Source organism: Pseudorasbora parva, chromosome 23 (assembly GCF_024679245.1).
Source record: "Pseudorasbora parva isolate DD20220531a chromosome 23, ASM2467924v1, whole genome shotgun sequence".
NCBI classification, from domain to species: Eukaryota; Metazoa; Chordata; class Actinopteri; order Cypriniformes; family Gobionidae; genus Pseudorasbora; species Pseudorasbora parva.
This window is the reverse complement of record NC_090194.1, coordinates 27,477,156-27,505,133: the sequence shown is the minus strand read 5'-3', so window position 1 is coordinate 27,505,133 and position 27,978 is coordinate 27,477,156. Positions and strand designations below refer to the sequence as shown.

General features: G+C 37.9%; 1 protein-coding gene across 4 annotated transcripts in view; it reads left to right on the top strand.

The window, feature by feature from the left end:
* usp25 (ubiquitin specific peptidase 25) overlaps positions 1-27,978 on the top strand; it is a 143,139-nt gene that overhangs the window by 24,332 nt on the left and 90,829 nt on the right. For all 4 annotated transcript variants that reach the window (XM_067432980.1, XM_067432982.1, XM_067432981.1 and 1 more), the window contains exons 17-25: positions 492-722; positions 801-940; positions 4,077-4,250; positions 4,779-4,874; positions 17,629-17,807; positions 20,236-20,314; positions 22,792-22,871; positions 23,155-23,278; positions 26,713-26,908. In XM_067432980.1, coding sequence (XP_067289081.1) covers positions 492-722; positions 801-940; positions 4,077-4,250; positions 4,779-4,874; positions 17,629-17,807; positions 20,236-20,314; positions 22,792-22,871; positions 23,155-23,278; positions 26,713-26,908 — 1,299 coding nt within the window. The remainder of the gene's footprint in view (positions 1-491; positions 723-800; positions 941-4,076; positions 4,251-4,778; positions 4,875-17,628; positions 17,808-20,235; positions 20,315-22,791; positions 22,872-23,154; positions 23,279-26,712; positions 26,909-27,978) is intronic.

The following is a 27,978-nucleotide window of genomic DNA, read 5'->3' as shown; positions in this document are numbered from 1 at the left end:
AGTTTAAACAACAAAATGTTTTAGTAATGTATTTTATTGTTACAACTAACACTTTAAACACAAATTAAAACATTTTAAATAGTTTTCATTTGTCAGTTGGGAAAGTGATTAATTAATTAATTAATGTTTTTGTCACATTTAACTACATAGACACCTTAAAGGTGTTCAATTAATTTGCCAGTTTGGGAAGTATTTACATTTTCAGTTAGATTCATTTATTTACATTTTTATTTTTTAATTAATAAATGTATCCTTATTTTTAAGTGGCACTCCCAAGTCCTCCATAGTTTGTTTATTTAGCTGCATTTTGGGTACATAATTGTCCCTAGAAGTTTCCTAAATGTGACAAAACATCCTGTTTAGGGTGTTTTCGAAGAAATAGTCTGTCATTGTTATTGGCTTTATATTAATAAAACAGAATGTAACATATGTTCTAATTTAAATAGATGCATGTGTTTGAAAAGCTGACTGTCTGCTTATGTGTATCTCAGAGGAGTTCGATAAAGAGACAGGGCAGATGCTCAGCGGCTTGGACAAGCTCCCTCCTGATCTAAAGGAGTATGTGGAGACAGATAACAAGCTCTTTGAGAGGGAGATGGAGGAGTGGGATGCTCTACAGGCCCGTAAACTCCAGCAGGAGAAACTGGCACTCGCCGCGGCCGCCGCCGCCAGTGTGGCCACCCAACCCATGAGCACTGAACCCTGCCCCCCAGACAATATAGGTGAGCTGAGTCTGTCGACATACCGTCTGAGACAACTGTCCTTAACGCAAGGAAACTTATTCTCTGCTCCGTCAACAGCCTCTCAGCATGACCCAGAGTACATGGAGCAGCAGTCGCCCACCGGAGACTCTAAACACCTGCAGGAGGACACGGAGAGAGCCATCAGCAAAGCTGCAGCTGAGCATGATGAGAAGAGTCCTGAGGCCCTTCTCAACACAGTAAGACGCACACAAACACAGGATGAACCAGATCTTGGTCCTTCAGATGGTTCTGGAGACCAAACACGGTGACCAAAGGGTGTGTTTAGAAAGTGCTCTTATCTAGTTGGATGTAGGGCAAACATTGATGTCTGCAAATATGAGGTCATGAGAGTCGGTCTAATTTGTGTAGGTTTAGTTTTCAAGTTTTCATCTCATGCTATTTGTGCTTTTTTTCTTATGAACACATTGGACTTTGGGTATTTGGTTATGATCAATCAAATATCTAAACAAACAGTTATTTATCCATGTTGTGTTGCATTCACGCTTTGCTTCATGCATCTGAATGTCATTTTTTTTTCTATCCTCAAGTACTTTCTTATCCAAGTTTAATATGCAGAGACATCTAAGTGATTCATAAGCTGTCTCGTTTTCGAAGGCTGCACCCTCTGAAGGTCGCATCGGTTAGCCAGATATATCAGATCAGGTCTCGTTTCAGATAAACAGCATTATAAAAATTAAGTGTTAAGCCCCCGGTATACTCAGTTCTTTGTTGTTTTTTGCTTGGGGGTAAAAAAAAAAACAAAGTAAAAAAAAATGCGACCAGCGATTATACAAACATCCCGACGCTGTCCACACTAATGAGAGCGATGATTAGATGAACATGTAAATATGTGCTGCACGCTTTCCTCTCAATAACAAAAATGAGAAAACAGCTTAAAAAAAAACCATCTGATCAAAGCAACATGGTATGTTTGTGTGCGCTCTTCAATTCAGCACTCCAGAAAAGTCACGTCACATTTATTTATAAAGCACTTTATGCAATAGATTGACATCTTAATAGTATTAAACATGAAAAACGGTGTCAATGTCTCATTTCATCAGAAGTACAACTTCATTTTGCACTATAAAGCAACTCTCCGGTGTGTTCATGTTTTTACCCTCAGGCATCTGATCTCGACGAAAAACTTTACCAGAGAAGTACACACCTTACTTAAGAAATCGCCACAGTTCAATGGGAGTTCAAAGGTGTTTACTAGCCAGTGCAAGCTTCTCTGTATAGTTTAATTTAGCAAGCCGTTTCTGAATTTAGGCAGCCTAAAGGACACATGCAGCTTACAAATGTGACCGCTGGAGGGCACAGCCTTTGAAATGAGACTGCAATAGTTTGACGATTGCTGCTGTTGTTCTCATCAGTTGTAAGTCTCTTTGGATAAGAGCGTCTAATAAATGATTTAATGTATATGTAAATTATTAAATAATTTCCCTAAACAAGCAAAAGTGTTTAGTGCGGAGCTATTTGTTTGCTCAGCCAATCACAAACATCCCGACTCTTTGTGACACTAGTGGCTAGGGCTGCGTTCCACTCCAAATTTGTATGCCCTTCACTCACTAACTTCCCTCCGTCTTGTGGACTCAGATGTGCATCATTCCTTACGTTGCCCACTACTGGCGGACCTCGTGCACAAGGTTTAAATGAAACGCACTGATCACTTTTTGACTTTTGACTTATTTTATGGACCATTCTATATGCATTTAAAGGCCCACTGAAGTGCTTTGGAAGCATTATTAAATGTGTTGACGTGATGTCCCCTGAACGGATCCAGAACCGTTGGTGTGTGTGTGTGTGCTGCTGCTGTGCGTGAAACTAACATGAAAACGGACTTCATTCACCTCAACTGAAAGCATATTTGCACGGAATTGTTTCCTATCGTATATATATTGCGCTATGTGCCTTTCACCATGTAGAAATCAGTAAATGGGTGAACAACTGACTGATTTCAGCCGCAGCTTCAGCAGTGTAGGGGGCGGGCTTTAGATTCTAGAGAGCATTTTGATTGGATAGAAGATTTGATGAGAAGGTGAAGTCTGCGATGATGTCATCGCCGATGATGTCTGAGAGACTGTAAATTTAAATGCTTAGATCTCCTAAATGCAAATTTTGTCATTGTTTTGAAACACACCAGCTTATTCATAACTTTAAGGCGAAAATAGTCATACTAAAAGCTAAAAAAAAACTTCAATTTTGGTTTCAGTGTACCTTTAAGTTGTTGGAGAAAATATGTAATATCCTATAGGTATATAAATTTTTGGAGAAATATTTAATTACACAAACAATCAAAAATCAGTAGTATAAACATTGACTGTAAACATAAGGTAGTATTATGCGATATAAATCTCAAAATATAGTATATCAAATTATATAATATATCATACACTTTAGTTAAGCGTGATCTGCTGTGATGTCACAATCAAGATGAATTGTGGGATATAGAGCTGCTTAAAGTGTACATAGGAGTAGACTTGGTCTCTTGAGGGGACGAGGGTCTGTCCATATAAACTTCCCTCGCCCACTTCATGAAGTGGAATGCACATCAAAACGGCAGCTAGGATTCTCCCGAAGGGAAGTGCTTTGGGAAGTTGTGAGTGTGCGGAGTGGAACGCAGTCTAACTGTGCTGCACACGTCCTGAAAAGTGAAGCCAAATCATTTCATTCTCCCCCTTGTGGCTGGCTGCAGTATAGGTCATAAACTCCGCCCTCTCCTTGTTTTTGAATGGCATATGAGCCAAACTAAAAAAAATCCTATTACACTTCAAATAATTTTTTTCCCAAAGAGGGTTTCTGTCATTTTAGGTAGTTTGTATTCTTTTGATGTATATTTGTTTTTTGTTATTTGATGCTATAAAGACGGAGTGTAATGTCACGATTGACAGCTGAGTGTGTGGGAGTGTGGGCGGGACCTTGATACCGCAGCTCCACCTCAGGATCACTACTGCTCAGACTAGGGCCCTAAATGACGTTATTGGCAAGGAACATTTCTGGGATATTTTGGCTTCATTTTTCTGCAATGGAAGCAAGTGGAGACGCTTTATCCATCTTTTTTATAGTCTATGCTAGTGGTGTATAAATGTCAGACTTTAGCTTGTCTCAATCATGTTCTCATTATGTATATATACATACATACATACATACATACATACACACATATATATATATATATATATATATATATATATATATATATATATATATATATATAAATCTGCAAGAAAGATTAACTACATTAGTTTACTCAAAAGTACATGCTCTCTCAGTTCTCCTGGCCCACTTTCTTTTGCGGCGAGCTCTTTTTTTTCCTCTCTTTGTCTCTCTCAGTCTCAGTCATCTCATCCCGACAGCGAGGTGACTTCTGACCCCTGCCCTCCCCCTGACCCTGAGCAGGACGACTCCGCCGCCTCTCCGCCCGTGCCTCAGCGGGTGGTGGAGGTGGCCATTCCTAATGTAGGAACCTTCGTCATTCAGTCGAAAGAGGGAGGTTATGATGATGAGGTAGATTTCTTGGAGGCATTTGGTCATGAGAGTGCAGCCCTAAAAATCCCTGCATCCCTTTCACAACCTGCTCTGGCTTGCCAAACCCATTTCAGATTAACATTATTTGCAATTTACTCCCACAAGTAGTCCCAATTACTAACGTTATCCCCCTGTAAATTATTGTAGAATAGGACCTATCCTTCCAATTTGCCTGTTTGTTTGTTTTTTCCCTTCGTGAAGCACATAGCACAAGCTTCAGATCATCGTGCTCTGTACACAGCTCACTATGGTGTTCATAACTGATTTAAAGAAGCAAAATACACATTAACATGCATGATTATGATCTTTTCAATGTTTAATCATCCTCAAGTGCTGTGGGCATGATATTGAATTAGCTTTTCTGTACTAAGCTAATTGGTTTGCGTAAATGGGTTGACTTGAGTTTTTTCTTTGGTGGCTGAGCTATGTTGTGATTGGCATGCGGACTGCCCAATGAGAGTTTTGGAGGAATGGCCGGTGTAGTAATATCCTTCCCTTCTTGGGCAGGCAATGATGACCCCAAACATGCAGGGTGTCATAATGGCCATTGGCAAATCCAGGAGTGTTTATGACAAGTGTGGGCCTGAAGCAGCGTTCTTCAAGGTACATGACCTGCTGCATGCCACACCCCCTGCGCATCTCATTAGCTCTCACCACACCCCCTACCCCTGAGCATCTCATTATCTCTGTGAGCTCACTTGTTATACTGCAGGCTATAGAAAAACCCTCTGCATCCTGTTATAATATGCAACTGAACTGAGGTTCTTTATTCTTTATATTACTCATTATCCACTGTAGATAGAGAAGTGTGTGTAGGTTTGCTGATGATGTTCTGTGGGTGATTCTTTCTGACACATAAGATTGGATTGATATAAGCCTTTAATACTTTGGTATTGGTACTGATGAAATGACACTAGTGCTGTCAATCATGCCATGTCAGCTATTCATAATTAATTTTTATCTATAGGTGATAAGCATACAGTTCTGTTTAAGGAGAAAAAAACAATAGTTGTTTGTAAGATAATTGTTTGTTGGATTTTGCAATTAAAGGTGCAGTGTGTAATATTTATGAGGATCTATTGACAGAAATGCAATGTAATAAGCATAACTATGTTTTCAGTGGTGTATAAAGACGTTACGTAATGAACTGTTATGTTTTTTTATTACCTTAGAATGAGCCATTTACAGTGAGGAAAATAAGTTTTTGAACACCCTGCTATTTTGCAAGTTCTCCCATTTGGAAATCATGGAGGGGTCTGAAATTGTCATTGTAGGTGCATGTCCACTGTGAGAGACATAATCTAAAAATAAAATCCAGAAATCACAATATATGATTTTTTAACTATTTATTTGTATAATACTGCGGCAAATAAGTATTTGAACACGTGTCTATCAGCTAGAATTCTGACCCTCATAGACCTGTTAGTCTGCCTTTAAAATGTCCATCTCCACTCCATTTATTATCCTAAATCAGATGCACCTGTTTGAGGTTCTTAGCTGCATAAAAACACCTGTCCACCCCATACAATCATGACCAAGACCAAAGAGCTGTCCAAAAACACTAGAGACAAAATTGTACACCTCCACAAGGCTGGAAAGGGCTACGGGGAAATTGCCAAGCAGCTTGGTGAAAAAAGGTCCACTGTTGGAGAAATCATTTGAAAATTGAAGAAGCTTATCATGACTGTCAATCTCCCTCGGACTGGGGCTCCATGCAAGATCTCGTGGGGTCTCAATGATCCTAAGAAAGGTGAGAAATCAGCCCAGAACTACACATGAGGAGCTGGTCAATGACCTGAAAAGAGCTTAGACCACCGTTTGTCAAGGTTACTGTTGGTAATACACTAAGACGTCATGGTTTGAAATCATGCATGGCACGGAAGGTTTCACTGCTTAAACCACCACATGTGCAGGCCTGTCTTAAGTTTGCCGGTGACCATTTGAATGATCCAGAGGTGTCATGGGAGAAAGTCATGTGAGATTTTGGGGAACAACCTACTGCCCTCAGTTAGAGCATTGAAGATGGGTCTAGGCTGGGTCTTCCAACATGACAATGACCCAAAGCACACAGCCAGGATAACCAAGGAGTGGCTCTGTAAGAAGCATATCAAGGTTCTGGCGTGGCCTAGCCAGTCTTCAGACCTAAACTTAATAGAGAATCTTCGGAGGAAGCTCAAACTCCGTGTTTCTCAGCGACAGGCCAGAAACCTGACTGATCTAGAGAAGATCTGTGTTGAGGAGTGGACCAAAACCCCTCCTGCAGTGTGTGCAAACCTGGTAAAAAACTACAGGAAACGTTTGACCTCTGTAATTCCAAACAAGGCTACTGTACCAAATATAATTCGTTCAAATACTTATTTGCAGCTGTATCATACAAATAAATAGTAAAAAAAAAAATCATACATTGTGATTTCTGGATTTTTTTTTAAAGATTATGTCTCTCACAATGGACATGCACCTAAAATGACAATTTCAGACCCCTCCATGATTTCCAAGTGGGAGAACTTGCAAAATATAAGGCTGTTCAAATACTTATTTTCCTCACTGTATATCTACATACACCGCAGGTCCCCTTACAGTGAAGTCACTATTTTGTGCTGCCATGTTTCTACAGTAGCCCTAAACAGACAAACTGCTCAACAGGGCGCTAGCCACTCTCTGTTGTCTCAGACGACATCTTTGTCCTGTGTCGGCCACTGTCGCTTCTGCGAAAGGGAGGGGTGAGTGGTTGCAATTCGCAACCTCACCTCTAGATGCCGCTAAAGTTTACACAGTGCACCTTTCATTTGTAATCAGTAATTATAATTAAAATATTTATGTAATATTATTTATTGATACTAAATAATTTCATATGTTTATATTTTTATTAATTTTATTGACAGGGGCTATATGTCGAGTTATTAGTGACACGTGGCTGTTTAGTGAACTGCAGCTGGCAACTTAGAAGAGACTCAACTTAGAAGAGTGTGATTTGTTTTTTGCGTTTTAATCCATCTATTTTGTCCACTTTCAACCACTTCTGTCCTCAGGAATGGTGAGAACATTGTCATTGGTACGTTTTTCATCTTCAAGCCAAACTTGGGTCTTAGTTGTGTTTAAACTACAAAAGCAATTTAGTTAAAATCAGTTTTTGACTACTTCTGAAACAGTGTTGGGGTAGCGCATTACAAGTAACTTGAGTTATGTAATAAGATTACTCTTGCAAGTAACTTAGTAACACAATGCATTACTTTTATATATAAAACGAAATATCAGCTTTCCCTTGAGCTTTTGATATATAAAAGGTCATGGTAATATAAGAATATCCTGTAAGTTTCAGAGCTGAAAACTTCCTTGTTAGTCAGAGAAAAGCTTTTATAGACACCAGGCCCAGAAAACGATCGTGTGCCTCATCCTGACTTCATTGTGTGGCAAAACACCACCTCTAAAGAATAAACACGTTTAATTCAGTAGCCCCGCCCACCGACTCATGGAGATGTTCGGATCGCTAGCCAGTAGCAATAAACATGCTGAAGAATTAGCAAGATATTGCGCTATTGGGTCAGGGTATATTCTGGCAAACCGTTTGCCAATCACGTCTAGCAATAGGCAAAGCAAACAGTTGTACACGCCGTTTACGAACACATGATGGATAACTCGTCAAGCAAATCATTCGTTTACTTTTTCCCAGCGCGATTATTGATGAAGGAATTAAGTATAAGAGAATGAAGCAGCAAGAGGCGTGGTCAACAGTTAATAATTTCAAAGTTAAAGTTCCTGCAAATTAGGTTTTAAATAAACGTGTAATAGCTCTATTAAAATGATATAATTTTGTTTTAATCCAAATTTAACACTTGAGTGAAAGATAAACTACCCTCTACTTTAACAATGACTAGAATATTCCATCAAAATATCGAAAGCATCCAATGGCATATCGTCGATGTTATGTCTTAATATAAATAAAAAATATATAAACTAAATAAATAGACTACCTGACTGTGCTGGAGGCAAATAATACACATTCAGTTTACATGTTTTTCTTGTTATTTCATTTAAACTTTTTCATATACACTTCATATAGCCTACATACTTTCATATACATTAACACTTTTTCTTTATTTAGTTATCATAACACATAGAAAAACTCCTAATTATTAATAAATACATTTTTAAAAGCAATGCAAACATGCATACATTTAACTAATAATATATATATTTTTAAATCCTGTTGATTTTTTTATTTTATTTTAGTCCATAGCTATTTCAAAAAACAATAAACATTATTTCAGTCTAACTTCTGTATCCAAATAAGATCATTTTAAATCACAGATATGTAGTGATGTCATGATGTGCATATGTGCATGTTCATGTCTCATTTTTTTGATGCATTATTTAGGCTGTGTTTATGAGCACTGTAAAGTGTAAACTAGGCCTGATCTATCTATCTATCTATCTATCTATCTATCTATCTATCTATCTATCTATCTATATTTCACTGATAATCGATCGATCTATCTATCTATCTATCTATCTATCTATCTATCTATCTATCTATCTATCTATCTATCTATCTATCTATCTATCTATCTATCTATCTATCTATCTATCTATCTATCTATCTATCTATCTATAATCTCACATCACACATTTTTCTTTTGACCATAGATGGCCATAGAATCTCATATCATTTAAAGGTACAGTGTGTAGTGTTTATGAGGCTTTATTGACAGAAATACAATATAATATACATAACTAAGTTATTAACTTAGAATGAGCCATTTCTGTACATCACAGATCCCCTAACAGTGAAGTTGGCATTTTGTGCCACCATGTTTCTAGTAGCCCTAAACGAACAAACTACTCTACAGAGTGCTAGTCACTCTGCTGTCTCAGGGGATGACATCTTTGTCCTGTGTTGGCCACCGTAGCTTCTCTATTGCTGTGTTCCAGTCAAGCGGCAGCCTCCCGTGGTCTCTTTTGCCACTAGAGGCAGGCTCCAGAAGGAGCATAATCTCATTGAGCCCCATGTTAAAATTCCAAACTTTACAGCAGAAAAAAACATGTTTACAGCTTGGTACAAATTGTGGTTTTGGTCTATACAGCTAATTTTGCTCTTAATGACAACTGTGAGAGGGGTGATTTTTTTTTTTATAACTCGAAAGGGTTAGTTCACACAAAAATGAAATGTATGTCATTAACTCCTCTCCCTAATGTCGTTCCACACCCGTAAGACCTACGTTCATCTTCACACACAGTTTAAGATATTTTATATTTAGTCTGAGAGCGTATCTAAGTGTATGCACACTATACTGTCCATGTCCAGAAAGGGAATAAAAACATCATCACAGTAGTCCATATGAGACATCAGTGGGTTAATTAGAGTCTCTTGAAGCATCCAAAATACATTTGGGTCCAAAAATAACAAAAACTACGACTTTATTCAGCATTGTCTTCTCTTCCGCATTTGTTTTCAAACCTCAAATAAAGATTAAAACGGTCATGAATCAGCGAATTGATGAGTGACCAGTGTCACGTGATTTCAACAGTTTGGCAGTTTGACACGCGATCCGAATCATGAATGGACCAAAATGTATTTTCGATGCTTCAAGAGATTCTAATTAAAGGGATAGTTCACTTTGAAATTAAATTTAGATATGTTTTAGCTTACCTCATGGGCATCCGAGATGTAGGAGTATTTGTTTCCCCAGTAGTTTCGATTTTGATAATTTTAGGTCAAACCGTTCTTGTGTGTGCCTCACATAATGCAGGTCTATGGTCACCACCTCAAAGAGCATACACAGAGAAGTCCAAATTAAACAATCCCCCATCGGAAGTACACACTGATGGCCTAAGACACGAAACCAGCGGTTTGTGTGAGAAAACGAACAGTATTTATATCGTTTTTACCTCTTGTTCACCACTACGTCCGACTGATCTGAGGGCGCGCGTGCGTGTTTTCTGTTGTGACATTCGCGCGTTCTGGTTTTAGTCTGCGCAAGCGCGGAAAGCGCCGGAAGTGGATCTCTCGCGCATGTACAGTACAGTACAGTAGACAGTATAGTGTGTATACAGTTGCATATGCTCTCAGACTAAATATAAAATATCTTAAACTGTGTCTGAAGATGAACAGAGGTCTTACGGGTGTGGAACAACATTAGGGTGAGGAGTTAATGACATACATTACATTTTTGGGTTAACTAACCCTTTAAAATTCTTCATAATTAAGGGCGTGGTTACTTTGAGTGATAGGTGGATAGCCATTTATCTGCCGTAGTCATCTTTACAAAATCGTTAATTGCAGCATTCTATATGTATTAAAATATCATTGAGTTGTTTGTGGTGGGGTAAATTAAACTTGATATGCAGTGACGTCACAATCGCGTTTTATTGTGGTATATGAAGCTGCCTGAAGTGTACATATGAAATACACTCACTCACTCGGTCAAAATCGAGGGAGCAAGGGTCTGTCCGTATAAACTTCCCTTGTCCACTTCACGAAGTGGAACGCACTTCAAAATGGCGGCGGGGATTCCCCCGAGGGGAAGTGCTTAGGGAAGTTCGCAAGTGCGTGTCTAATAGTGGAGAGCAGCATATGTGTTTCAAAAAGGAGGGGTGAGTGGAGGGCGGTTGCAATTCACAACCTCACCACTAGATGCCGCTAAAACGTACACACTGCACCTTTTATGAATGGCGGTGCTCTTTTTAATTTTGTAATTTCATCTGAATATCTGCATTTGTAAGATGTAGTCATTTGAAACTGTTTTGAGGTTAATTTATCAAAGTTGTGTCTCTGGAAAATAGTAATCTATGACATTGTATTATGTTGAATTGGTTTTTGTTAATTAAGGGGAAAAGGGATTTGTGGACACATTACAGTTTTTTTTTTTATTCGCTTTGGTACTATTTTCACAAGCAAGGTGTACATTTTTGATTATTCGATTATTTCGATTAAGCTATTTATTTCAGATTATAACCACTATGTTCAAAGTGTGTGTGTGGCCTGGTAAACTGATTTTGGCACACACTGATGACATCAGAGGCTTGTGATTGGTTAATTAAATGTTGATCCAGGATCAACAAAGGATGTTGATCCAGGAACGCATCTTACTTGGCAAAATCACGTTCACCGAGTCGGTATGTGTGAGTGAACATGCAGAATAGAGTATAAGGGATGGATAAGACAGATGGAATCAGATACAGTATTTTACATTACAGTATGTATGCTATGTGATACTGTAAACAGATTTCCATGGTAGAGGCTGCCACATTACTGTAACTCACACTTATAAAGCTCAACTAAAGTAGATTCAGTCATATGGCACAGTGAGAACATTTACTCTATTGGCAGCAAACTCTGTTCTATAGCCCAGGACCTCATGGCTGTGTCATAACTTTATCACACCTTTTGATAACACACTGAATAGATACTATTACAAATATTATGGATTCAGTTCCATAAGTTAGGTAATGTAAGCATATTTTCTTATGTGGCATCTGTAGCCTGCGTTACTGTAGATAATTCAGCAACAAGGGTGATTTGAAACATGTATCTTGCATTGTATGCTGTTGAATGTGCTGATTGTTAAATGCACATTGATCATACCATTGTGTTTCGGTGATTAAACCAAATGTTATTACATATTACAATAATCTTGTGTTTGAAACAATGATAATGTGAACTGAAAATATGTGCAACTGAAAGTAAGCATAAGATCAGGTTTTGAAAGAATGACTAGCTGTGTAACAAATGCGACCAGTTTGGATTTTTGAGAGAGTTTTGACAATGCACACCTTATTTGTGAAAATAGTACCAATAAAAATAACTCATGTTTTTGGATTTAATTTGTGAGAGAACTAAGAGAACTAGCACAGAAGACAAAGTCGCATGTTAATACTTTTATTTCAAAATGTATAATACTTTTAGTTATATTAGTGCCCACCTCCTTTTTCAAAAATGCTGGTTTCTGGAAGTGTTTTTTCCACTCATTAAAAAATAAATAATAACTAACCATTATAAGACATGAAGCAGGCTAACAGCTACGACGTGAATCACAATACAACTGACAAAAAATGTATTTGAAAGACAAAAAGACACACACACACACACACACACACACACACACACACACACACACACACACACACACACACACACACACACACATATATAATATGCACCTAAACATTACAATTGTTATTTGCATTGCTTCATGGGAGAGAGCAGATCTAAAGAGCTATTTTGTTGCATTGAATTTCTAATTTTCTGCATATTTTACTGTTGTAATGTAAACTGATTGCTTCGGCAGGAGCAAATACCACAGCAGACCTATCTTTAAAGGCTTCAAATATATTATTAAAAATCTATTTCCCTATGGAGAAAATTAGTTTTTACTTCCAGAACAAACTGTTGCACTCTGTTGTAGCTAGCTATATATATATATATATATATATATATATATATATATATATATATATATATATATATATATATATATATATATATATATATTTCAATAATTCAATAAGAAAGTTGTACATAACAAATATCCTATTTTTATAGATAGATAGCTACATATTCATTAAAACCTCTAGGTTACTTGAATAAAATAATTTTGTTTAAATAAAGTATGGGCATTTAAAAATGGTCATAAATGGAGTAAACAGAATATTCTTCAATGTTATTTATTTATTTTAATTAATACTTTCAATAATACTTTGCTACAGCTGCACGTGCTCAGGTGGCATAATGGTATATTGCTGAGTTACGAACTTTAACTTTGAAATTATTAACTGTTGACCACGCCTCTTGCTGCTTCATTCTCTTATACTTAATTCCTTCATCAATAATCGCGCTGGGAAAAAGTAAACGAATGATTTGCTTGCCGAGTTATCCATCATGTGTTCGTATACGGCGTGTACAACTGTTTGCTTTGCCTATTGCTAGACGTGATTGGCAAACGGTTTGCCAGAATATACCCTGACCCTATTGCTGGTTAGGGTTGGGCATTGTTTTGATTTGAATGATTCTGATTCCGATTCCGAGTCTTACTTTCGATTCCGGTTCTTTTCGATTCTCGATTACGATTCTTTGAGGGGTGGAGTCAAAACATGTCACATTGATATTCAATGCTATTTTCGATACCACATGGAAAAAAACACTGCATATACTGTCAAATAGATATTTTTAATATAATAAAAAAAATTGTCCGTCTATTGAAAGTCTAGGCAATCAAAAATTTCTTCTCAAGAGATCACTTTATATGATAAAGCGTTTAAGTTTTTTCTCATATATAAAACTTGATGAATTACTATTCAAAATATCTGACAAATATTTGCTAACGCAATGTATTTTTTAAAACAGGGTAATTGTGTTGCAATAGCTTACACAGCACATGGAGGTTTGATTTTGAATGGTAAATTGAATTTAAAAAGACGAGTAAACAGTAATAAAATAAGAACAAATAAACAGATTACAAACAATAGCACAAATAAATACAATAGAATAAAAGATACAAATGAAATAGACTGCTTTATTTTTTCAGGTAAATCTAACATTTAGGTAAGAAACGGAATTAAAAAAAATTCTACATAATTACATCTAAAATAACATTGGATAATGTTCTTTGTAAAAAATGAAATAGCCTACAGATGAAAACATTAAAGTTTTACAAGTTGATCAGTCAAGAGAAGCGTGATCGTTCGTCTTTTTGTAGTTTGAATAGCAAATAACTGCTGTCTCTTTAAGACCTAACACGCATGGATCCTAAACACTGTTCCTGTTACTCATTCTTCATTTCTTCCTGAACTGTTTACGACTGTGTTTACGTTAATACTCTTCGAGATGTGCACTGGGAATTTTTTACCAATAATAAGTGTATTTGACCAATAATAAGCTGGAAAAAGAAGCAAATGTTTGCACTTGTATGCCAGAGGCGGCTTTATAACGGTATGTGCTTCAGATATGAGCACCAAATCTGCGGGGATTAGTAGAGTTATGTAGCCTGACAAGCCAGACCCACATCAAGATGTTTGGTCTGGAAACTCATCATAGACAGGGCTCAATCCGAGGGGTGGGATAAACGTTTGTCTTTCAAACTCCCTCTGCACGCAATAGGATAGCGCTACAACCAACCAGAGCAACGAAGGTGAAACAGAGCTTGTTGATAGATTAAATATTCACCGGTTGGCTAAACTCCGAACACATCTTCATCAAGAATGACTTCAGTGCCGTTCTTTGTTCTTTTCTCAGAGAAAAGCTTAACTCTAAGTCTTCCAGAGTCGCGGTCAAAGCTGATTCAAAAGACCGCCACCGTTCGTCAGTTTCTGTGACTCTATACACGACGTGATTGGCCCGTCCAGATTGTGAGGAATACAGTTCAGAAGTGGAATCGAAAACCAAATTTCTAAACGATTCCAATGGCATCGTTATTTTTTTAAACGGTTCCAAGTTAGAAACGGTTCTCGATGTCCAACCCTATTGCTGGTTGTGGAAGAACACAGTCGCTGCATAAGGTTCCTTCATATACCAAAATTAGGAATGTGTCATACTTCCTTTATTTTTACTAAAGTTCCAGTTCATGTACAAAATACAGAATACGTTGTTTGGCTAAAAAGCATATCTTCTCCTCCTTTCCTGTTGCCGCCGATAAAATGTTTGCACAAGGAGGACGTTCATTTGGTGAATTTGCCTCGACTATAGTTGGTGCTGCAGATAGTAATAATATTAACAGTATTGGAACAGATATGCGTCTGTTCATTCATTCTTGTCAAAGTTACTTGCTGAATTAACAACACACTGACGTCAGAAGCACGTCTGCTAACAAACCAATCAATGTTAAGATGCAGCCCACATAGATGGTGACGACAGGAGGCCAGTGCGTCATGTAAAGTTCTTTGTTGCGCTGACATAACTGCAATGTGAAAGCAAACCAAAACTAGGTGCGGACTTTCAAGTGTGAAAACGCCCTAAGTATTTTTTATATGCAATAGTAGTCCCAGGGCTATGTGTTTTCCAGACAGTACCAAAACGTTGGCTCGTCAGCAGGCCGGTAAATCTCAAATAGTGAAATAATATTCCTTTCTTGAACTGCGCGTGCGCGCGCACGTGTGTGAATGCGCAGTTTGCGCTTATATCCACGATCGGGCGGGCCAAGTAAAAAAAAAAATATTCCAATCAATTGCGGGTGGATGAGAAATAAATCATTGTGTTTGTTTGATACAGACGTTTTATGAGCCTTGTGATCGAGAGAATCATTCTGGTTGCTGATTTCAAAACAATCCCTCCCTCATATGAACTGAACTGACAGGGGAGCTGAAGCTTATTAAATATGCAAATCTTATCCAATCCTAGCTGTGGGCGTTTACTTCCCAATCTCCAGTGCGCCACGCCCATCAAAACCCAGTGTTCAGGAGAGAGCCTCAATACCAGTGCAGAAAATAGCCTATTACTTATTTATTATAATGTTTTTGAATGTAAAAACCACACGAACGTCATTAGTTGACCTCAGACAACAGTATTTTTATTTATTTTAAAAGCCAGTTCATGACACCTTTAGGAGAAATCGTGAGTAAGTGCAGAGGTGTTTTGTGCCCTGTTTGAACACGATGGGTATAGTAGTTTATTAATAAAGTTAATTAATATAAACAGTGAAGTGCAATCTCAGAATATTACACTAACCTGCAATAATTAATTAAATATATTAAATGACACCTTTTTAACCTTTTATGTCTTTGCTGCTGACTATAAAAAAAATGTTTTGCTGAAGTAACTGTTGAACTTTCTTCTTCAGTCCAGAATGGCAGAACAGCTGAAAGATTTTTTTTAAACTCTGCCCTCTACTGTACATGTGTAAATTTGCATTTATTTCAGCCTGAGGCTTATCCATTACACTTTTGGTGTGAAAGGGCTTTTTTGTTTCTTATTAAAAAAAAATAAAAACAAGCCCAGCCCAAACCAGATGAGAAAAAGTAACGCAGAAGTAGTACTTTTCCATAAAAAGTAACTAAGTAACACAATAAGTTACTTTTTTAAGGGATAACGCAATATTGCAATGCATTTCTTTTAACTTTCCCCACCACTGCTCTGGAAGTGGTCGAAAGTGGACAAGTTCAAAGTGTTTTAAGCCCCTTTTACACCTGTATTTAGCGTCGTCCACTTGTGATCCAATCGACCAAAAATCTTAATACCTGGTGTTAACAGGGCCTATAGTTTAAATGAATCCCTTTTCATTGCATGACATATTAACATCGTTTAGGATAATGCCAAAAGAGCTGTATATTTTATAAGCATTCATTTCATGTGTCTTTGAACAGAAGATTATGCAATATTTCCCCACCACTGCTCTGGAAGTGGTCGAAAGTGGGCAAGTTACAAGGGTTTTAAACCCCTTTTACACCTGTATATAGCGTCGTCCGCTTGTGATCTGATGAACTTGTGAGCGTCGTCCACTTGAGATCCGGATCCGGAACTCTCTAGAGCATGTTACATCCTGTTGAATTTCCCGGCAAAAACGTCTGGAGTCCCTTCTCTTTAAAATCAGTCTACAGGTTTTCATAGACAACCTAGGAAGTTGGGGAAGGTACTTATTTTTTTTTTTTTTTTTTTTTTTTTTTTTTTAAGTTTTGTTATAAGCTGTTCACACATTGGCAATAAAAAAAGCAATTAATATATGAAAATGATAACATAGCCCCTTTAATAGTATATATATGTATTTGTTATACAACTTATGAATTATTTTATAATAAATGTAGCAACTTCCTTCACACTTAAATTTGTTAAAGGCTATTTCACTGCGCTGTTGAGGTAAGGTACTGACATTATGATCTAAATGATGACCGTGAGGTACTGCATATATCTAACTATTAGTATACTGCACAGTACTGTCCCACTGTCACCATCTGCTGTCAGCTTACTGTAATTGCTGCTGTGTGTTGTGAAGAGTTTTTTGTATATTAGCATCAGTTTTGTTATCTTAGGCAATGCATTATTGTTTACTTCACGCAACATGACAAAATGAAGTGTGCTGTTTAAAATCTGAGATTATTCCATTCAATTGTTTAGGACAGTAAGTGGTAAGTTGTTTTATTGCCAGATCTCTATTGGCCTCCTGTTGTTTTGTGTCTTCACTGATGTCTAGCTTTGTATTTTCACTCTGCACACCGGCTGTTATCTCTACAGCTACAAGATCTCTGCTCTCCACATACATTATATTTGCAATCACATGCACTAAATCAGTAACTATTTTTTATCTTCTTGTCTAGATGGAAAGATTGAGTTATTTTCTTGCTAATTTTCTTTCTAAATAAACTTGCATATCTATCTCTAGCTCTCTATTTATTTATTTCCTGCTTTCTCTCTCGGCTTCTTTCTCTCTAACAGGCAATGAAAGTAGAGTACAGTCGTTTACTGAGGTTCGCTCAGGAGGACACGCCCCCTGAGAGGGACTACCGGCTCCAGCACGTCATTGTTTACTTCATACACAACCAGGCGCCCAAGAAGATCCTGGAGAGAACTTTGCTGATGCAGTTCGCTGACAGAAACCTTGGCTTTGATGAGAGGTACAAGTTACATGAATCATCTCGCTACAAACTGCATATGATGTCTTTAAAATTCAAGCAAGTGCAAAATTAATTTAAAATGTATTTTATTTTTTGATTTTATGGCTGTCGCACATACAGTAAAACAAACAAAACATAACATAAAAGTCCAGGCCTGGTCTTCTCTCGTCCTTCACTGTCATTTTCCTCCGTGAGAGATACGGGACTGTGTGGCAAATTAAACTTTTAAATATTTGAACAGCATTTTGGATCATTTTCACAGAACTTTCATGTCCCCCTGAATAATTTGTTTTATGAATATCCGAACATGCGGTTTCTGCTTTTGTAGCCCATCCGCCTTAAGGTTGTGCATGTTGTGGCTTCACAAATGCTTTGCTGCATACCTCAGTTGTAACGAGTAGTTATTTCAGTCAAAGTTGCTCTTCTGTCAGCTTGAATTAGTTGGCCCATTCTCCTCTGACCTCTAGCATCAACAAGGCATTTTCGCCCACAGGACTGCTGCATAGTGGATGTTTTTTCCTTTTCACACCATTCTTTGTAAACCCTAGAAATGGTTGTGTGTGAAAATCCCAGTAACTGAGCAGATTGTGAAATACTAAGACCGGCCCGTCTGGCACCAACAACCATACCATGCTCAAAATTGCTTAAATCACCTTTCTTTTTCATTCTGACATTCAGTTTGGAGTTCAGGAGATTGTCTTGACCAAGACCGCACCCCTAAATGCATTGAAGCAACTGCCATGTGATTGGTTGATTAAATAATTGCATTAATGAGAAATTGAACTGGTGTTTCTAATAATCCTTTAGGTGAGTGTATGCTGTAGTCAGATATGACGCTGCTACAGCAACATGCATAGCTGCAAATAAGTAAAGAAAGCCAACACGTAAACTGCTGCAAGTGAAACTGAAAATAAGTCTTAGATGTTAAAAAACACATTTATATTCACTAAAACTAATGAAACTAAATTATCTTTCCCAGTGATTAGTTCACTCTTTCTCCTGTTGCGGTCTTTGATATTAAAACTATCTGATTAATAAAATGCAGCTCATATCTGTTGCTTTCGTTAAATGTTTATATACATTTAATAGAATAGCGTATAGGCACTGAGTAAATCATTGCACCGCTGCACCCATGGCATGGCAGCAACGTTTCTGGATTATTACGCAGGAATGAGCGTGTAGTTCCTAGACATATCGTTCTATAAAATCGCAACTTTTCATTTTCCGTCTTAGTACATGATGTGACTACACATCACAACATGCAAATAGGACAGTCTTGCTGTTATAATGTCACTTATTGAGAAGTAGGTTAGATGGAGACGTTTACCTCCAGTCTCTGTGCTAAGCTAGGCTAGCGGTGGGTGCGTCAGACAGAGTTATGGCACGCACGGAGGTGAGAATGGTATGCATGGACGTATTTAACTCTGGGGGATACGGTGAATAAGCTAAAGTCCTAAAAAGTCAGCGTGCTCCTTTAAGACACTTATAAATGTATGAATGCCATTGAGTTCGATTCAATGAAATATCAAACCCATATGCATTTATTTTACATGGTTCCCATCATGGAAAGGCTGTAAACATCAGGGGTTTTTTAATGTTTGTTTAGTTATGTAAAATTAATGGAGGTTAATAAAATCTTTAAAAAGTCATGGAAAATGTTAAGTGAATGCACATTTTTCTACCTATGCTAAGCTCTGAAATATTTTCCTCTTCAAAAATGATGAGACAAGGACAGACAATTCACAAAAATAACCTGCTCTGGTCAAAGTTAGACAAAACATCCATTGATTTTTTTTGCAAAAATTCACATATGTACTTTTCTTTCATATACTTGCCACTGTATTTCTAACAAGTTTGGCTCTGAAATGCCCTATAACTTCACTTTTGAACGGTGATTGTATTCTACAGTTAGTTGAGCATCAAATTGACAAATATGAAAGACGAGCATTAGCCACACACAATGCCATAGCTCGACAGAACCGCCTCACTGATAACTGATTGATTTTCGAAGACGGGAACCCTATTCCAAAGGCCAGTTCCATCTCAAGCCTGCCAGACTGACACGGAGAGTGATTATCAGCTCGTCACAGCAGTCGCTGCTGTTTCTGATCATTGTGTTACCAAACAGCTTCCTGTCTGAGCCGCCGAAAGGCTTTTGTCTCGTTACACTGTCTCATGTGTCTCCAGAGCAGACTGCACGCTCCGGTGAGGAACGTGATCCATATTCATAAGGAAATTGATTTCTTTCTCCTCTATTTTGAGCGGGGTAATTAGATTGATGTGAGCGTGGCCCCAGATGCGACGCTATCTTTCCATTTTGTTTTGGGTAATAAAGTATGATTCATGGGCAGAGGACGCAGCTCGTTCCTGAGAGCATCTCATGAGTCACGCCTGAGCTCTAATGTGGCGGCCCTGTTCTTCCCTGCAGGTGTAAGAGCATCATGAAGGTGGCACGTGCTAAACTGGAACTCATTAAGCCTGACGAGGTGAACATGGAGGAATACGAGGTGAGCGAAATGTTTCTTAATCAGGTTTGGGCTCTGTTCGGAATTTAATTGTGAATGCTAAGTCAGTTTCGGATTTAAATTAAACGGAGGTTGTAAACAAGATGCAGAAGTGTTAGTTAAATTATGTACAAATGTTTTGTCGAAACTTGTTGGACTAATGAATCTTTAATAAGTGTTTTGTGTTAATGTGGAATTTCTCAAAAATTAATAAGGAATTCATCTTCCTGTTCCAATAAGATCTAAGATTCCAGTTCAGCTTCCTGTGGTGTGTTGGCATTTCAAAAAAAAAATTTTTTTTAGAATTGTATAGAAAAATATTACATTTAATATAATAGTGCTGTCGAATCGATTAATCACATCCACAATAAAAGTCTGTTTACATAACTTAAGGATATACATGCAAATATTTTCTTAAATATTTACATCAATATGTGTGTATTTATATATACATAATTATACACAGTACACACACACACACACACACACACACATTTTTCACACACACACACACACACACACACACACACACACACACACACACACACACACACACACACACACACACACACACACACACACACACACACACACACACACACACACACACACATATGTATATGTATATATATGTATATATATATATATATATGTATATATATATATATATATATATATATATATATATATATATATATATATATATATATATATATATATATATATATATATATATATATGTGTGTGTGTGTATATATATGTATATGTATATATATATATATATATATATACATATATACATATATATATATATATATATGTGTGTGTGTATATATATGTATATGTATGTATGTATGTATGTATGAATGTATGTATGTATTTATGTATTTATTTATGTATGTATGTATGTATGTGCTTGAATTTAAGGCCTGGAAAGTGCTTGAAAACAAATATTGGTCCTTGAAAGTGCATAAATTAAATTTGAAATACATTTAGCAAAAATTATAACATGCCTCCCTTAGTCCTAGTATATTTGTCTTTCATATCTTCATCTTATTATAGTTTCATGCATTCTTTTTTTATTAACACTTGAACGTGGGTAAGTTTCATAAAGAGAGGCAACATTTAAAAAAAAAAAAAAAGAAGTTGAGAAAATCAAATTTTTGTCAAAGACGCCTTGATCAGTTTAAGAACGATGATCAAAATACAGATGGAATCAACACTTCCAAAGCTTCACAGAAAACAAACGTCCATATAATCCTTTTTTGACTCAATTGCAATTTTTTAAATAATATTTTCTTTATTTTATAATGTTTTTACTCAATGATTAATACAAAATGAAAATCAAAACAAGTGTGGAGTAGTTGTTAACATAAAGCTGCAAATGGTTTTAATACGTTTCCAAAAATTCATTTTCGTAAACTATGTATTTGTGCGAATGATTCTGTACCTCTTCTGGGTTAAAATGGATGCAAATTTAATAGGAGGGTTAAAGGGATAGTTCACCCAAAAATGAAAATTAAACCATGATTTACTCACCCTCAAGTCAAGTATATATGTCATTCTTCTTTCAGACGAAAACAATCAGGGTTATATATTTTATATATTTTGAAGTCCATAAAAATGCATCTGTCCATCAAATAACATACTCCACATGGCTCTGGGATGTTAATAAAGGCCTTCTGAACGAAATTGTTGCATTTGTGTAAGAAAAATGTCCATATTTAAAACTTTTTTAATTAAAGTTTGGGCCGATCGCCTTCCGTGGAAAAGTGTTGAAAGTGCCTTCTCAGAGTTCAAGATGCGTACGTACGCGACGACGGACAAGCGTACCTGGTAGCGTAAGCCTTTGAAATGCCTTTTTTAACACTTTTTCCATAAACTGAATGCAGAAGGCGATCGATCGGCCAAAAGTTTATAAAGTTTTAAATATGGATATTTTTTCTTACACAAATGCATCAATCCACTTCTAAAGCCCTTTATTAACCTCCCGGAGCCGTGTGGAGCACATTATTTGACAGACAGATGCATTTTTATGGACATCAAAAACAACAATCCCTGCCATTATAAAGCTTGGATTAGCCAGGACTTAACTCAACTTATAAGTCTGAAAGAATGATGTCATGTACACCTAGGATGACTTGAGGAGGGTGAATAAATCATAGGCTAGATTTCATTTTTGGGTGAACTATCCCTTTAAAATGTACTGTAAGAGGTCTTCCCTGGCGCTCCTTATTCTGGGGTGTGAATTTGATGTGCTTTAAAAAGTCCTTGAATCTGGTGTTCATGAAAGAGTGGGAACCGTGTGTGTGTGTGTGTGTAAATAAATAAATACATTTAGATTTTCTAAACTGACTTGCGACAGGATTGGTCAAATAATGGGATATTGAGAAGTAAAAAGTTTGCATGTTTTGCTTGCCTTCTTTTTAATTGTACTTTTTCTTTTCTAAATATTATTTATACCCATTTCTTGGACACAGATGTGGCACCGAGATTACAGGAATTTTCGTGAGACGACAGTCTTCCTGTTGATCGGCCTAGAATTATTCCTGAAGAAAAGGTGAGGCTTTAGTTATTCATTTCTTGGTTTTTCTTTTAATGTACATTGTCTATTAAAACAATTGATACGAAGAAGAAAAGGACCCCTGCCAGAGCCCTTTTCTATAATATCTCCACTAGATGGCGGCAAATTCTGTTTTATAAACTTCAGTTCACCATAAAAACAGTAATTGCTTTGAAACATTTTAGCATGTAACCTTTTAATAATTTAATTGCAAAATGTATCTAACAATTCAGTACTGTGCAGTATTAAGATGCCCTTTTCTTGTCACTCTTTACTGCAGTTACGTGGAAGCACTGATGTACCTGATCTACGCCTATCAGTACAACAAAGAGCTCCTGGCGAAAGGGCCGTACAGAGGCCATGATGAGGAACTCATAGCCCATTACCGCAGAGAGTGCCTGCTAGTGAGTGTATTAACCACCACCACCTCTTAACCTGCATCTATGACCGGATCAGACTGTGCCCTTAACAGCTCCAAAACTTCATTCAAATCAGTCTAAACCATGACGATGCACACATTTTCCTGTAAACATCGTTTCCAATGCCAGTGACTGGCACAAATCTGGTTAGCTTCTCAGTTCAGGGTGCATTAAAGCTACACTGTGTAAATTATTTAGTTTATTCTTAGCTAAAAACAATTAGTTCTTTTCAAAAATACATGTGCTCACTAATGTATATTTACTTCTTTCAAGTGATAAAGTATACTCGTAAGTTTATAATATTTCATTGAAAATACCAACGGGTGAGGGGTTCGAATGCTGGTCGCCATGTTGCCCCTCCATCTTGAAAGTACATTAGCCAAAGAGGGACATACCCGTAAATTCAAGCTTCGCCTTTCGCGTTTTAACACTCGATGGCACCGTGTCGAATGTGAAGAGGGGGATTGCCATGTTAATCTTGGACTAAATCGGCCACCGTAGGATGAAATCAGAATTGAGAGGAACAGAAACTATTATTCACTGGATGGTCATATACCTTTTCACTGCTAGATGGGGGAAAATATCACACAGTGTAGCTTTAAGGGCAATAATTTACAAATATGTGGTTTTGAAAATACAATTATGAATAAACATTTTATCTTACCAGCATTTAAGTCCAAAAGCTGTTTTCATTTCCTGTCAAATGTTCGATTAGGGGAAGGTTTTTTAATACTTTTATGGCATTTGGATTCACTTTAGATTTAAAAGCTGAAAGTTGAAGCTTCTATTTGTTGCTGTTGTAAATCAGCTGTAATAAAAGTTTACTTTGACTTTGCCGTTCCCTCCCGCTCTCCCCGTCTAGTTTGACTGTACCCGGTGAACCCTGCACGGCCATTGTGCTCGTAATATAATCATCAGCCCTGGAATAGGAAGCATACTGCGCTCAGTGTGTAAACACATTAGCGGGAAGCACGTCGCTGTCCTTGTTTCACCTTTTTCGAGTGCCGCAGAGGCCTTGACTTCATCTCAAGCTGTTATGTTTACCCTCTGCTCGCTTTAATTGAAAATACTGCTAACATTGACATAGCTAATGTACTGCAATGTATTTTTGAGTATTCTAGCTAGTTTGGCGAAAGAGGTTAGAGAGTTTACCAACCGCATCTAAAGTTTAAGCTTGTGTAACTGCAGTGGCTAAGAGCATCAGCTTTTACATCAATAAAAACGTCTCGTACCTAGGACCCTCTGGTTAGAGAGTTTACCCATTGCATCTGAAGTCTAAGAGCGTTTAATTGCAGTGTCAAAGAACATCAGCTTTATACAGGGCCGGCGTTTGCTATAGGCGAGCTAGGCGGTCGCCTAGGGCGACAATTGTGTTAGGGGCGCGAGCGCGCTCTAGTGCCGCCCATTACTTCCCATTAAGCATATAATCGGAACAAGCGAAATACAACATAATGTTCATGAAACATGATCATCATAGGGCGCCCCCTCAGCCACACGTTTAATTACTTATCAACCTGATTATTGGATTGAATTGATGGTGATTATTGATTATTAGTTCAGGCGTTAGGTCAGGCAAGTGCTCATCTTGCGCGTTCATCAAAAATGAGGCGTCTAAACCCGCGGATGCACAGGGATGGAAAAAGAGAAAAAGAGAAAGGAAGAAAATTGAAAGAAAGCCCAGTATAGAGGTTAGTCTTCTTATCTCAGCCAATAAGTTGTCAAACAAAATAAAATTACTTAGTATCAATCTTATCAACTAATATTTATTTTATAAATATTATTAATATTGTCACCAAGCTATCACTTGCTAGTTTTCTACATAATTACTATACGTATTGCAAACATAACTTCACTGACAATAATCTACAATAACCTACATGGATGTCATTTAAATATCAAAAGTCCAGTTCGTTATGAATATGAATAACGCTCTCTACGTGGGCGTCGGAAGGAAATAAATACGGCCTCTCGTTTTTTTTTTTTTTTTTTTACTGGAGCAGCCTAACGATAGATACCATATTATTTACATTAAACAGAAATATGCTGTGTTCACTACATTCTTTATAGTGGCTGTAGTGTAGTGGTAAGACGCACGGCATCGAGATTTGATGCAGATCGATCAGAGGTTCGATCCTGCCTTTTACCACATTCGCTCTATTCCCTTTTCCCATCACATATCAGATCGGAAAGGCATTTATTTTCAATAAAAAGTGAGAAAATGTTTGAAAAGTGGAAATAAATCGTCGAACGTGTTTAATAATAAGTGCATCTCGGTTAGGGGTAGGCCTAGGAAAACAGACGTGCTGAATTAGAATAGAGACGATAAAAGTGAGTGGGGTGGGGTGGAGGGGTGGGGGGGTGGGGGGCGCAAAACTCCATCTCGCCTAGGGCAACCAAAGAGCTAGAGCCGGCCCTGGCTTTATACATCAATAATAAAAACACGTCACGTCTAGGACTGGTTCTCTCCCATCAGCTCTTTTCCATGTGCACAAATGACTCCTCCAAAGACCAGTCTGTCAAACTCCTGAAGTTTTCAGACAACAGGATGGATGGTGACATCCAGTATGGTGATGGGTCTGCACACAGACAGGAGGTTGAACAACTGGCTGTCTGGTGCAGTCTTAACAACTTGGAGCTTAACATGCTCAAAACATTAGAGATGATTGTGGACCAAGTCAACACCTCAAACTTGTTGTTGTGCTCCTCAAACCATTCCTGAACCGTTTTTGCTTTGTGTCAGGGCACATTATCCTGCTGAACCGGGTGTACATGGTCTGCAACAATGCTTGAGTAGGTGGTACGTGTTAAAGAAACATCCACACGGATGGCAGGACCCAGGGTTTCCCACCAGAACATTTCCTAAAGCATCACACTCCCTCCGCCGGCTTGCCTTCTTCCCATTGTGCATCCTGGTGCGATCCGCATGTTGTAAAAGAAAAAGAGGACTCCTCAGACCAGGCCACTTTCTTCCATTGCTCTGTGGACCAGTTCTGATGCTCACTGTTAGTGCTTTCGGTCATAGGACAGGGTTCAGCATGGGCACTCTAACCGGTCTGCGGCTCTGCATCATGCGCAACAAACTGCGATGCGCTGTGTATTCTGACACCTTTATATCAGGTCCAGCATTAGCTTCTTGAACAATTTGAGATACAGTAGGTCATCTGTTTAATTGGACTGCACGGGCCAGCCTTCGCTCCCCACGTGCATCAATGAGCCTTGGCTGCCCATGACCATGTCGCCGGTTCACTACTGTTCCTTCCTTCGACCACTTTTCTAGATACTGACCACTGCAGTAGTAGAAGTAGAATAAATAAAGCGTATTCTGATTCTCGGATGTGAATAGAGACAAAGGTTTGTGGAATGTGTATTGATCATTTTTTGTATTGAAATGTTTTTGTGTGTGTGTGTGTGTCCTGCAGAAGTTGAATGAGCACGCGGCCGCCCTGTTCGAGACAGGTGAGGAGACCGAGGTGAACGCGGGTCTGAGCATCATGAACGAGCTGGTTGTTGCCTGTATCCCACTGCTGCTGGTGGATGAGATGGAGGAGAAAGACATGGTGGCCGTGGAAGACATGAGGAACCGTTGGTGCTCATACCTGGGCCAGGAAATGGAGCGTAAGTCTTCAGGGTGGGATCGCTTGGAATCTCGCGATTTTACTCGATCCTTATGGTCACAATCGAACCGATTCTCATTATTTTAGTCATAATTCGATTTAATATAATAAAACTGTTTCGTATAAAAATAACATTTCTGGAGGGTTTTGTTCCACGTCTTTCATTTTTGGATAATATTTTGGATAGATTTAAATTTTCGAGTCAAACATTTTTTAAACCTTATTAAATGTATGCATTGACTTTAAAGGGTAGCTCTGATCAGAGCCTAACTCCACCCACTGGCAATTTAAAAAAGGCTGGAAAAGTGGGAAGAGCCCAGCGGAGACAATGGGGATGATCCGAGGGCGGGGCTGAGTTGGGGGCGTGCACCTGTGACCCGCAGTGACAGATTGAGTGACAGCTGTCAGACTCGCAAAGATGGAGAGTGACTGGAGTGACACCAGGAGCTATGCAACAGAGCGTCAATTCGAAGTAGAGGACTTTTCTCCCCCATCTTCACCTGAGGTGGAGGAGGGTGAATTGTCTGTGGACACAATGCCAGAGTCTTATCAATTCTAGCCGCTGGCTCAAAATGCTGTTTTAACTCCAGATGCGTACGATGTTAGCGAAGCAGCAGTATAAGAGAATGCCACTAAAAATCAGATCAGATACATGCAATGTATTTTTTTTTTTCAAATTAACTGAATCAATAGGTTTAAACCTAATAGCTTATTATAAACAGATTTCCTCAAATAAAAGTTCGACTATAAACGGCAGCACGTTACGGTATTGTTGTTCGTTACCATGACAACCACCTGTGTGTCAAGGTTTGAAAGTAAGTCTCATGTATGAAAAGTATCTGTACACATGATGGGCAGCAAAAATATTGCATTGACAACTGCATTATTTAACGGTATTTCTTCATTAGAATGTTGATAGCAAGTGATAGTAAGTTTCATTCATAATGTTTCTACTTGTGCAAGGAGAATTCATACTAGAGTGAGTCAAGTCGATTAATTTAAAATGATTGATTCATTCAGAAATGATGCAAGTTACTGTCTTTATACATGGGTCATTGAATTATTCACTCA